The 13,112-nt window shown below is 31.2% G+C and overlaps 2 protein-coding genes across 2 annotated transcripts; one reads left to right on the top strand and one right to left on the bottom strand.

The window, feature by feature from the left end:
* Positions 1 to 2,232: 2,232 nt before the first annotated feature.
* On the top strand, positions 2,233 to 4,607 carry LOC130800371 (type III polyketide synthase A-like). The gene is made up of 2 exons (XM_057663856.1): positions 2,233 to 2,534; positions 3,368 to 4,607. The coding sequence occupies exons 1-2, from the start codon at positions 2,339 to 2,341 to the stop codon at positions 4,339 to 4,341; spliced, it is 1,170 nt and encodes a 389-aa protein (XP_057519839.1). The 5' UTR covers positions 2,233 to 2,338; the 3' UTR covers positions 4,342 to 4,607.
* Positions 4,608 to 9,543: 4,936 nt separating this feature from the next.
* Positions 9,544 to 12,646, bottom strand: LOC130800372 (transcription factor PRE3-like). Its single transcript, XM_057663857.1, has 2 exons — positions 12,261 to 12,646; positions 9,544 to 10,019 (listed from the first exon to the last, which is right to left on the bottom strand). The coding sequence occupies exons 1-2, from the start codon at positions 12,387 to 12,389 to the stop codon at positions 9,870 to 9,872; spliced, it is 279 nt and encodes a 92-aa protein (XP_057519840.1). The 5' UTR covers positions 12,390 to 12,646; the 3' UTR covers positions 9,544 to 9,869.
* Between the last annotated feature and the right edge of the window lie 466 nt (positions 12,647 to 13,112).

A 13,112-nucleotide genomic window follows, 5' to 3' on the forward strand; every position in this document is an offset into this window, starting at 1 on the left:
TTACACCGAAAGAATGAAGAAGAAGATGATGATTGGAGAAATGGAGCTAAGATACTTCGGCAGTTCGGCAGAAGGAAGAAGAAGAAGAAAGAGGAAGAAGAAGAAAGAAGAAAGAGGAAGAAGGCGCAGCCGCAGTTTGAGGAAGACGAAGACCGAAGAGGCGAAGAACATGAATGAGTCGCAGTTGCACAGTTTAGGAAGAGGAAGGAGGCGGAAGTGAGGAGCCGTTTAGGGTTTTATGATAAAACTTTTATCTTTTATCTTTTAGGGTTTAGTTTAGTAGGGATCCGGATTTCAATTTCTGATTTCAATTTCAAATTTGCAATGCCTTTCTTCATTTCTTGCACAGTACAACGCTGCCGCCACTCGCCAGGCTGGATCACATTATGACATTACTTTTAAATATTAAGTTATTTAAAAATTAAAATTTTCAATGGGTTATTAAATGGGTTAAATATGGGTCGACCTGACCTGATTGACCCATTTAATAAATGGGTTAAACAGGTTTTTTTCGGGTTTAAATATTCAACCTGAACCTAACCCATTTAATAAACAGATCAGGTCGGGTTGACCCATTTAATTAATTGGGTCAAAAATCTAAACCCAAACCCGCTAATTTCGGGTCGGTTTCAGATCAGGTTAGCAGGTCGGGTCAGCTTTTGCCAGCCCTAATCTGAGTTGAGCGGGAAAATTAGACTGATTTTTATTTATTATTAATTTGAAAATTCTTAAACGTTGAAAATAAAGAATAATTGTGCTTTTGTTTGACGTGTCGTTTTCTGATTGGTTAAAACGGTGAAAAATTGAACAGTTTGAGTGATGATGAAACTTAAACGGTTAGATTCTGGCGGGACCCTTTTCTTTTCTTTTTTATTTTTCTTATGTTGGAGACGCTCCTATTTTCTTTATTTTTCTTTTTTAAGATTTGAATTTCAAATTTTAAATAATGGTCAAATTAGGGAGTATTCGTCATTATCTCACTGATCAATCTGGACATATTACGTGTAATTCGTTTTGCAGTATAAAATTGTGACAACAATCAGACAGATTTATATATTTTATTTTATTTTTTAATTGATTATTTTAAGATTGTAAATAATCATTTTAAAATTATAAGTGATAATCTTATGATAATCAATTTAAAATTATAAATAATCATTTTAAGATTATAATTAATCACATTATGACAATGAAAGCATATTGGGTCAGCCTAATAGATATGATCTCACTATAAAATCGTCTCATTTGAAAATTTTTGTATTACGTGAGATTAAAATACGCCCATGGCCCAATTTGAATAAAATACTTCTTACTTTTTTCATTATTGGATAGGCTGGGAGAAAAAATAAATTAGATAAAAACCTAATGAATTTTATTTTTCAGAAAGTTGATACTTATTCTTCAATTGGAATATGACTTGACTTTCAAAACTATTTTTTTTTATTGCTAATTCTAATAAGATTTGCATCATTTCATTGGTATCAACCAATTATTTGTTACCCTAACATCTCCATGACAATTTGCTTTAATCATTGATAACTAAAAAAAGTCAATGCAACTAAAGGGTTAAACAATCTAACAAATTGCCAATTGTTGGGTTTTTCCTAATAACGACAACGTATACGATTAACCAAATAAGCAAGATAAATCATCATTATCATATTCAGTGTATTCTGCCAATTAAAAAACTATAATTAGGATCTGGGGAGGAAAAGAAGGCGACAATTTATACCCATAAAGAAGAGCACGGCCAAAGAGTCCATCAACTCCAGGAAAAACAAAAGAAGTTCGAATAGAATTGAGATCCATGTAGTTGCACTTTCAGCAAAGAATAGATTAAGTTTTGTTAATGTTAGTTAACATAAACTACAAATACCGCTAATGTCAATCCTTTTGAGCACAACTCTTTGTTTCCCAATGTTAATCAAGCTTATAGAATCTCGGTTCAATTGGAGAAACTTTAAGAATTAGAAGTCAACGTGATAAGAGCTCACGAGTTCGAATTTAATCTGATTGTTTAGTACAACCATAAGTACAGGGAAGCCTAAAAGATTGGTAAATGTAATATGCCATACATCTTTGCACCTAACCAGTAGAAAATAGACATGAGAAAAAGATTGTTTCTATTTTAGAAAATCTTATCACGCCTTTTAGTCCTAAGATGCTAATTGTTGTGAACCAAATAGAAGTTGATAAATCTTTGCACCTATCATGCACTTCTTGCACACCTACTTTTGTCCAAGATTTAATCTCATCTTTCCATTTATAAGTAAGTACATACCCTGATCAATCTTGAATTTGTCTCTTAGAGAACCATCAATCAATAACATCATTTGTCATGATGTTGAAAAATGGTGGAAATGGTGCTTCAAGCAATCAGTTTTATCGCACTGCGACTCCAGGAAAGGCGACAGTGCTTGCTATCGGCAAGGCCTTTCCTAAGCAACTCATTCCCCAGGCACATTTGGTGGAAGGCTTCATCCGAGACACCAATTGCCATGATCAGGTCATCAAAGAGAAATTAGAGCGATTATGTAAGTTAAATGACTCATTAATTTACGTGCATTTTTTATTTACGTGAAGTTGCAGATGATATTTGTTATTTTAATTGGAAAAAACCTCTTTGTTACCACTAACAAAGGCAAGGTAAGTACATCCGAACCTCCAAAATCCCAACTTAAAAAGAAGTCAATAGCATTGAGGTAATGCAATCTTTTATGTAAGTAAAATATCTTCATGTTTAAAAAGTCGCTCATTCTTATTAATTATCAGTTAACTTTTTTGGTAAATGAAAAAGTTTTGTTTCATCAACACAAAAAATAAAACCTGACCTTTGGCTTAGGTGAACAAAATTTCTAAGAACCCCTTTAGCAAGAGAAACAACTTAGCCAAGAAAGTCGTTATTATTATCGTATCTAATTTTCGTTCATAGGAATAATAATCAGGGTATGGGGAGAGAAGGAAAGCGGATACACATACCCATAAAGGAGTATAAGACCAAAGAGTCCATCGGCTCGAAACCTAGCCAAGCAAGTCATACAATCAATAGTCCTTCAATTTTTAGTTTCATGGTGAGATCATTTCTAGTAGATTGACCCTTGTACATTTAATCTATTAAAATAACCACTTATAATTTCAACGTAATTAATTAAAGAAATTGGCTAATTATATGAGTTATTTTTATAGTGGCGGTTGATGCCCGTAGCCAACCTTGGCGACGAGACTATCTTGTCTCCATCCTGTTCAAGCTCCACGAGAAATTATCTCAATATCATTATGTTTTTGTAGTGTGGTATGACAGTTGTACGAGCAGTTGATTTCAATAGTTCTTTTCTATCAACTGTTTTGTTTTTGTTTGTTTGATTAGGCAAAACCACGACAGTTAAGACAAGATACACCGTAATGTCGAGGGAGATTCTGAACGAGTATCCAGAACTAGCAACCGAGGGATCACCAACAATCAGGCAAAGGCTCGAAATAGCTAACCCAGCAGTAGTAGAAATGGCCCTAGAAGCTAGCAATGCCTGCATACAAGAATGGGGCAGATCAGCCCAAGACATAACCCACATTGTCTACGTTTCCTCTAGTGAAATAAGACTTCCTGGTGGTGACTTATACCTCGCCACAAAACTCGGGCTTAAGCCCGATGTGGGTCGGGTCATGCTCTACTTTTTGGGCTGTTATGGTGGTGTAACGGGCCTAAGAGTCGCCAAAGACATAGCAGAAAACAACCCAGGAAGCAGAGTACTCTTAACTACATCAGAAACCACCATTTTGGGTTTCCGTCCACCTAGCAAAGACCGCCCTTATGACCTTGTCGGGGCGGCCCTTTTCGGGGATGGAGCAGCTGCTGTAATCATCGGGTCAGACCCAGATTTTACCCGTGAAAGCCCATTTATGGAGCTCAATTATGCAGTACAACAATTCTTGCCTGGGACCCATAATGTGATAGATGGGTGTCTTACTGAAGAGGGCATCAATTTTAAGCTTGGTAGGGACTTACCCATCAAAATTGAGAATAATATTGAAGATTTCTGCTTGAAGCTTATGAGTAAGGCTGGTATAAAGGAGTATAATGACTTGTTTTGGGCTGTTCATCCTGGTGGGCCAGCTATTCTTAACAAAATTGAGCATACCCTTAAGTTAGAAGGACATAAGTTGGATTGTAGTAGAAGGGCATTAATGGATTATGGGAATGTTAGTAGTAACACTATATTTTATGTGATGGAATATATGAGAGATGAGTTTAAAAGCAAAGAAGGTGGAGGAGAAGAATGGGGACTTGGGTTAGCTTTCGGGCCTGGAATTACTTTCGAAGGTCTTCTACTTCGTAGCCTATAAAAATACGCTTCATATATAAGTTAAATAGCTCAATAATATAAATTATTAGCATATGAACTATTTGTTTTGAGATCGTTTCACTACGAGATGATCTTCATAATAGTAGCTCTAAAAATTTACATTTTGTATTTGCGAAAAATAATAATCTGATGGTTGGATTGTAAGAGCTAAGGTGGCTCATAAGTATTCTGTTAAGCGTTGCTAGTTGTGTTGTTTTTCTGTGTTCGAATTATCTTATGTTAAATTAAAAGAACTGTTTGTAGGAGGATTTACAACCTTGTTAAATTTGCTTCAAGCATAAACTTGTAAGTTTTCAACGATGTATTATATCTTTGATATAATGTATCAACAAAGTACTTGCATCGTTGATTATAATATTTTAGAATTAAATCTTTTAACATTGTTTTTTTGAACAAAGAACTTGCATATTCGACCAAGTGTTATTAATTAGTCATGGGAGAGCTTTTAAGTTAGCATGTTATAGGTCCTGAGATGTAATGAGGAGTAAGAAGTGTTCAAGAAAAAAAATGAAACATGTAGGAACAAGTATAACTTTCCGAAGTATGGAAGCTTCTTAGATGAGGAGATTACATGATATCATAAAGTAGCAAAATAAAAAAGTAGAAAGGTCGTTAATTTGCTTGAACGAGCAGCCCATGTTCTCGAATGAGTATTGGTTCTCGGATGAGAAACAAATTTTCAGAGTTCTTGTGTAGAGAGTCACTGTTCATTGAACAAATGATGTGCTCATCCAAGTGCAAATGTTATGAAATTTCAGATGTGAGTTTGCCCAGAATTAAAATCAATTGAGAGGGATAAAATAACCGAATTGGCGTAAGAATTGAGTGTAAAACTTTTAAGAGCCTTTTGCAAAGATCACAAAAGAGAAACCGACCCACCACTGATTAGAATCTTATAAGGATAGCTCATATGAATGAGCTTGTGAGCAATATAATGTTTTTTGTTTTATTGGTAGGGGAATGTAGTCTCGGGTAGCTAGGATATCATTGAGGTCATTTGATTAAAAATCATATTAACATTGAATTGTATAGTAAATAATACAGGAGAAAGTAAGCTAAGTCAGTACACATGCAGAGATAAATATTCGGTTCATTCAATGCTAGCTAGAGTGCCAGATTTGCACCTCCTAAGTCATAGGTAAATGTGATATCATGTACAAGTTTTATCTCCTCCAAAAGAATATTTCTTATGGGATTCATTAAAGTAAAATAAAAAATGAAAATACTCTAATTACATAACCATAAAACAACCTTTTGAAGCTTTTTTTTACAAAAGTTATGTAGAAAATGATGAATTGAGATATCTATTGCTTCATAATTTCCAACAATTTTGTCAAAGAAAATGTTGAAGAAGTCAAATTGCATAGCCCAAGGTGTTAGGTTATTAAAATATAGCTTTAAACACAACAAAAAAATGCTGCATGCATGGGAGTGTGAATAAATTATTCTATGATTCGTGCAATTTTTCAGAGTTGAGTGGTAGGCATAGAAGTCAATATATTGTTGGTTATCTCTTACAGCTTTTCAGTATATTTTTGAGTGCATTACAATTGACCATAAGTCTATGCTGATCAATTAGGATAACTTTTTCCCCATTAATTTGAGTGGGGATCCATGGACTCTTTGAATGTAAAGCTAGTATAGCTAGGGTGTATTTGATAATTAGCTTCATTTCATCGTTAATTTTTTAGTTAGATTTTTAAATTTTGATTGATCTAATGGTAAAAGTAAATGATTTTCAATTTAGCTGAGAAGAAAACTACTAATTTGGTATAAATAGTTTTTTATTGGCATTTAGTCTTATAAAATATTTTTTCTTCAATAAACAGTTAATAATAAATAAGTAATGATTACTAAACATTTCTATTGTAACCAACTTAAATAACTAACTTAACAACTGACAAATCAGTCAATACTTGCAGCAGGTTAAACCATCCAACAATTCTATCCAATAAGCATTAATTTGCCAGGCTAACTTAACAATTATCAGCAAATTAGTCAATACTCAAATAAATCGCATCATATTTAGTAAAAATTATTTGATAAATAATTGTTGATTATTAGCTAGTTCGGTTAATTTGTTTGATAAGTTGGTTAGTCGTTTTACTGTAATAAAATTAATTTTCAGTGGCATATAATTAGTGACATTGAAAAATATATCACTAATTTATATTTTTAGTATTATAATTGTTAGTAGCTTTTATTTTGAATTCCACTATAAAATGATTTATTGACACTTTATTTGCCCTTTAGTGAAATATGTAATGTCAATATATCACTATAGCATATAACATTAATGTCGGAAAAAATTTTAGTATGATTTTTTATTATGCTGCTAATAAATATCATTAAAGTCTTTATATATATAATATACCATTAAAAATTTAATATAATAACATGTAATCACTAAATATGAAAATATATTAAGTTAGTCTTTCCACCGTATAGAAATCCTGTTAGAAAATGAAGCTAAGGATGCAGGGAATAGATGATAAGAGACAAATTCTTATTGAATTAATTGAATGAATGAATACAAATGTAGAAACATGCCTATATATAGGCATAATCAAGAACATAAGCTACATATCAACTTTCTGTTATAACTTACTGGGGTTACATTACACAGGATCCTAAGACAACACATCTACACCGTTGATGATCAAATATTCTACACCCTTAGATCAAGAGAAGCACGGATTGCCAGCTGCTATAATAAAAACCAAGTGCACACAAATGCTGCTTACACTTATACTAGTGATCTGCTGCTGTTGGCTTGCTTGAGGCTTCTGACTGAGGAGCTGCTTAGTCTATGCAATAATGATAGAGGTTGAGGAGGTCTTCAATTGTTGGATGATGTGCAAATTTTATTTAACCGCAAGCGCACGGTGTACGTATAGATTGGTTTTTAACTAACAAGCTAATAATGCAATGAAAAAGTGGATTAAAACTATATGATGAAGAGACCTAGGGTGTCGGGAATCCCCTAAAGTCTTTTATGATCAAATTCTCATTAGTGTCTATGAAAAGTCGGATTAATTACGTGGTTAAACATGATTTTGTTATCTCAAACTCTCGCTCTGTTGATTAACTATTAGATTTAGACCCTACTAATTCGATTCTCATACGCTAGTTTTATTGAACGAATTAATAAGAATTTAATTAAAATATACCCTAAAGCAAAGTTGATCCTAATCTCACACGCTAGTTCTATTAACTAGACCAACAAAGCATATTTAATTTAGGTCTAATTGGCACAATTTAACCACTTTAATCCGAGTTTCATAGACACATTCAAGAATCAAATCATACTTGACTTATAGATTCAAACCCTAACCCTAGGAAATGGATCTACTCACTAATCATGGTAAAAGCAATAAAAACAAACCCTAAGATGATACTAGACATGACTAAGAATGAAATAAATGACAAATTCAAGAAAATCAATAATTAAATACCAAGAACACCACAATTAAATCAAAAAGCAATAATTGAAGAACAAACTAATTGTTATTGAAGAAAGATTAATGACAAAAGTTAAAGTTCACTAAAAAAAGATTAAAACTAATACAAGGAATTAAAGACTAAGAAAATTAAGTACCAGAGGAAACTTACAATACTTGAAGGAAGATTAATGATGAAAGACTAAATTAAAAACTGAAAATTAAATGTAAACTAAAGAGTAATTAAGTCTAATGAAATGAAGAAGGAGAGAAGAATAAGAAGAAGCCCTAATCAGTCATTAGGGGGTTATTTATACTAATGAGGGAAATTAAAGGGATTAATGGAAAACCGGAATAAAACGCGCCGTACAACTAAACCTGGCAAACCGTCGAGTCGGCGTTCACGATTATGCATCCTCAGCCGAGTCAGATGTAGCTTTTGGAAAATATGGATTATGGTCAGTCTTCACCGCCAAGTCGGCGGTACCTCTTCATGCCCCAACGCCGAGTCGGCTGTAGCTTCTGGAAAATGTCATTTGATCCAGCATATACCGCCGAGTCGGCGGTTATCTTTTCTCACCCACAGCCGAGTCGGCTTTTGTCACTGGAAAAAACTCTTGATCTTTCTTTTCACCGCCGAGCCGTCAAGGCCCAAGGTCCCACCTCAGCCGTTACCTTCTGGTGACACATTTTTTGCAAAACTTAGTGATTGGATATTTATATCGCGAAGCACGATGAATTCAAAGGCTCGATTGTTTCCTTGAGTCCTGTAAACATGATTAGCCACAAAAACCCAAAAAAACGACTCAAAAATGTCATGATTTACTTAATTTCCCACAATTTAGTCATGAAGTACCGAAATGGAGCAAACATGCCTAAAATATTCCTAAAACACCACTAAAAACCCAAAAGGAACATATAAATAATAATAATAATAATAATAATAATAATAATAATTGCACTTACACTGGAGAAACAGAATACATGAAACAAGGATGTAAAACTCAACAAATCCCGAGTTAATTTGAATGTTAAATTACTGTTGTTTTGATATTAGTCAACATGCATGAGTATAGTGTTGTATGTATATATTTGACTCCACGAACTCCCTAATTTCAATGATGATTTCCAACCTAAAATCATCATTACATTAATAAATAGCTGTAATGGTTGATAACACCATTCGCATGTGATGTAACTCATCCCATTTAAATCACATTTAAATCAAGATGTGCAAATTACAATAAAAAGGATTTGCCCTAACAAATCACATTTATAATTAAGTGTTTTTAGTTCGATTTGCCCTAACAAATTTTTATCTTATTAAAATCAAGAGCGTGTAATGATTTTTATCCTTCTTATTTTAATATCATTTTTATTGGATCTCACTCATATATAATAGCACCTCCACCACCTCGAGTTTAATTTGCTTAATATATTCTCTTAATATTAGGGCATTTAAGTATTTTTGATGCAAATTTTAAGAAATATATAGATCACAAAGACGTGTGATTTATTAAACTATTTAGATCATCATATATTTGTTGAATTAGAGTATTCATTTGATTTAACTTGATAGAATATATAACATTTTGTAGAGCTCTGTTCAATAATCAAATTAGTTTTATATATTAAAATGATTCTTTGATATAGTTGGTATTAGAGCTAACTTATATAATAAAAGATTTTGTGAGCTCAAATAACTCTTGTGTAAGTAGAAATGATAAAATATATGTCTATCGTCACTGTAACTTTTGGATGATTTATTTCCTTGATTGCATCGGCCATTAACTAAAAAAAAATTTCACTCCTTTTTTACACACAAAAAGAAGCTCCATTTTATTATATGATTCTTTGGCCTTTGCTTAACAACGAGAAATCTAACTTGTAAAACTAGAACTTAACTTCCATTAGCATCTAGCTAGATAGTAACATAATCCTAGGGCCAAAATTAACTAAACAGTAATTAACTTGGAAACTAAGGAGCATGATTTAAAAAAAATATATAAAAAGGGACAATAAAAAAAATAAAAAAAGCGAGAAAAGTAGACAAAAATAGATAAAATTATTATTGCATAAGTAAGCTTCTAATAAGTGCTGCTTGATTAGTATCAGTTGTTTCTAACAGCTGAGACAATCTTTCACTCAAGTCATCTGCTTCCCTATGCAAACGTCTTATGCAATTACAAGTCTCTTGCAATACTGTTGCTGCTGATACCTGCATAATATTAACATAACAAATATTCAATTATAAACTGAAATGCTATTTCTGGCAATTTTTCAGTCCTAGGCGAAAACTAAAAAAGGATCCTTATATAAGTAAATTTTCAGTTATTTTTCTCCAACTATGTAGTTCAGTATTTATGTGCTTAACTGAAAACCTAATATTGCAAGTTCGATTCATGCTAGAAGCTACTTATACAAATATTTATTTTTAATTATAAGGACTAACTTCATTTGGGTCCCTTCATAAGCTAGGCCCTAAGCGGTTGAATCTCAAAATTACCCTCAGGAAAGCCCTTGATATAAAGATATGTGTCGTTAGAATATAAAACATATTATGGAACCTCAACCATCAACTTAATTAATCTTTTAGTCAAACCCTATACTGCATCTATACTTCTAGTCTAAAGAATTCTCGTGGGAGGCGTATTTAAATGGAGTATATAATATATCATGTGGCCTCAATCACAAATTTAAGTTTTTCCTCATCTATATTAAGAGTTAGTAAAAGAATTAATTAAATGCCTAGATATTCACAGAAAATATTTTTTATAAACATTTTATTAAGATGCTAAATTACTTATATAACTTGTTTTTCTCCTTAAACAAAGGGCTCTATAATTTCTATAGAGTGGTCTAGGATGACCAGTGACTGTTGCATGCCCTACCCCTAATATGAACCTTATCATCAAACATATTATAAAAAACTAAATAAAATTAAATTACTAAATGCAATCGTGCAGATATTTGAACTGATTTCTTTCTAATGGCTAAATGAAATCTAATATAAACTTTAAGACAGAAATTAGATTAAGTAACAAAATTCATATTGTTTTTTTATGAAAAAAGTACTTTAATTACTATTTTAGATATTTTAATAAGCTAAGAAAGTATATAATTAAAGAGTACACATTCATTATTTATAAAACGGCTTATATTTAGAAATATATAAGTATCTAATGTAATGTAAACATTGAAAATCAGGTCTTATTTCAGTTGAAGAGCAATTACTATTTTTTTTCCTTTTCTTCCCTCCGCCTTTCATATCATATAATAAAAAAATATATATCTAATAAAAACCCATTATTTAATCAAATATGGTTTTGGTTGAGAATTGTTTTCTCTCAATTAAAAGTAAGTTGGGGTTAAGGCTTGACTAAACTATAATAATTGTGCTTTTTTACATATTAAAGTGATTAGTGAACACAAGAAGAGGGTATTGTGCATAAAAATGACAAACATATTTGAATTATAGTCCATGTTTTTAAGCTTGTTAGTATTCAGCTAAGTCAAAAATTGCTTTCACATTTTTAGTTTAAAAAATGTGATTATGCCGACATCAATCTCAAGAATTTATTTTCTTTAAATTAATAGATTCCAACACAAATTAAAGCCATTGCCAATTGCCATTCACTAGATTAGTGTTATTTTTCAAAATTTACATACTAGTGTTTAAAATTATTTTACAAACTCATTTAGGATTATTTTATAAAAATAGGAAAAATTTACATAATAATCCAACATTTTATGAATAACCAAACTTATTGATTATTTTCTAATAATCTCATCTTTAATATGTATTTGCTCTCAGTAAACCTGGTGAGAAGTTGAGGTTCGATTTCAGATCACTTGGTATATTGAGAGCTAAATAAGTCTAAAAGTATTATAGCAATTTTTTGTTCGGAAAAGTGAAATTTGGCAAAATTGTAAAACAAAAAAAGTTAGTGTAAATACCAACTGAGTACTAATTAATTATATGATCTCTAAGAAAAAGATACAAAAGAGTGTATATCGAAAAGGTGAATACTTCTTTGTGTTAAATAAACTTAAACTTCAAAAGTTAGATCTACTTTTATTCAACAATTAATATTATAATAAAATTAAAAAAATCATTGAGAAGTACATCAAATTAAGATTTAAATTTAAGATAAGATCTATTCTAATAACAAATAGGTAATTATTACGATAATTATTACGATAGAGTATATGTTAAGAATATTTTGGGTCGCCTCAACCATCAATTTTAATTTTTGGTTAAATTGATTTCTTAATTGTTATTATAATTATCAGTTTAAACTAACGAGTTGTTAGAATACACTTTATCTAAATTTATAGTTCAAACTCAAAAATATGTTATATACTTTATCAGATTGATTAAGTTAATTAATAATTAAACTAGAAAATATTATTGAAGAAAAATGCATGCATTTAAAAAAAAAAATGAGAGCATAATGACCTTATCAGGGCGACGAGTGTTATGAAGCTCAGGAAGAAGTTGTTGCAACTTACAAACAAGATCTTGAATTTGATCATCTGAAATTCTGGAACCTCCAGATTGCCTTGATCGTGACCTTCTGCTAGACATTATTATACTTGTATATATATTTAACTTAGGTTTTATACTATATATATAATATATCAAATGCAATATATATTATGTAAAAATGTTTCTAATTATTATATATATGGATATGGATTTATCAAATGCAAAAATTGCTACCAACAACAAAAATTTGGAGACAAAGTATGGAGGAGAATGAGACAAATGATGGAGCTTGAAATATTAGAAGATTAATTTACAACAATAATTATATTTTTTTTTTTTGGTTATTGGGAGGTGAATGGAGAGATAGTGTGAAGAAGACAATTGCATGGGAGAAATAAGTGGGTGAGAGTTTGCTGGTATTTAAATAGGGTTTTGTTAGGGTTAAAACAGACATAAAAGAATTGGGTTTTGTCTCACTTTGTAAAAAATATCATCTATTACAGATAATTAATTAGACGTTGAGTTTGATTTTTATCTGGATCTACTTAAATTAAAAAAAAATTAATTTTTTATTGATTTCGTCTCATCAAGAGACGATTTTAATTGGGTCAGCCCAAACTATTTAAAAAAATTGTTTCCCATAGAAGTGTCGATTTAAATTTTACTGTTTTTTAATTTTTGTTTTATTAATGGACTATTTATATAAGTCGGTCTTATAATAAGACGGTTTCATATAAAACTTGTTAAAAGAAAACAAAAAGAGGGAGGAATTCAAGAGTCAAGAGATACTCCATTAACTTAACTGCAGGGATGGAATCCCTT

This window comes from Amaranthus tricolor, chromosome 14, assembly GCF_026212465.1.
Source record: "Amaranthus tricolor cultivar Red isolate AtriRed21 chromosome 14, ASM2621246v1, whole genome shotgun sequence".
Classification (NCBI taxonomy): Eukaryota; Viridiplantae; Streptophyta; class Magnoliopsida; order Caryophyllales; family Amaranthaceae; genus Amaranthus; species Amaranthus tricolor.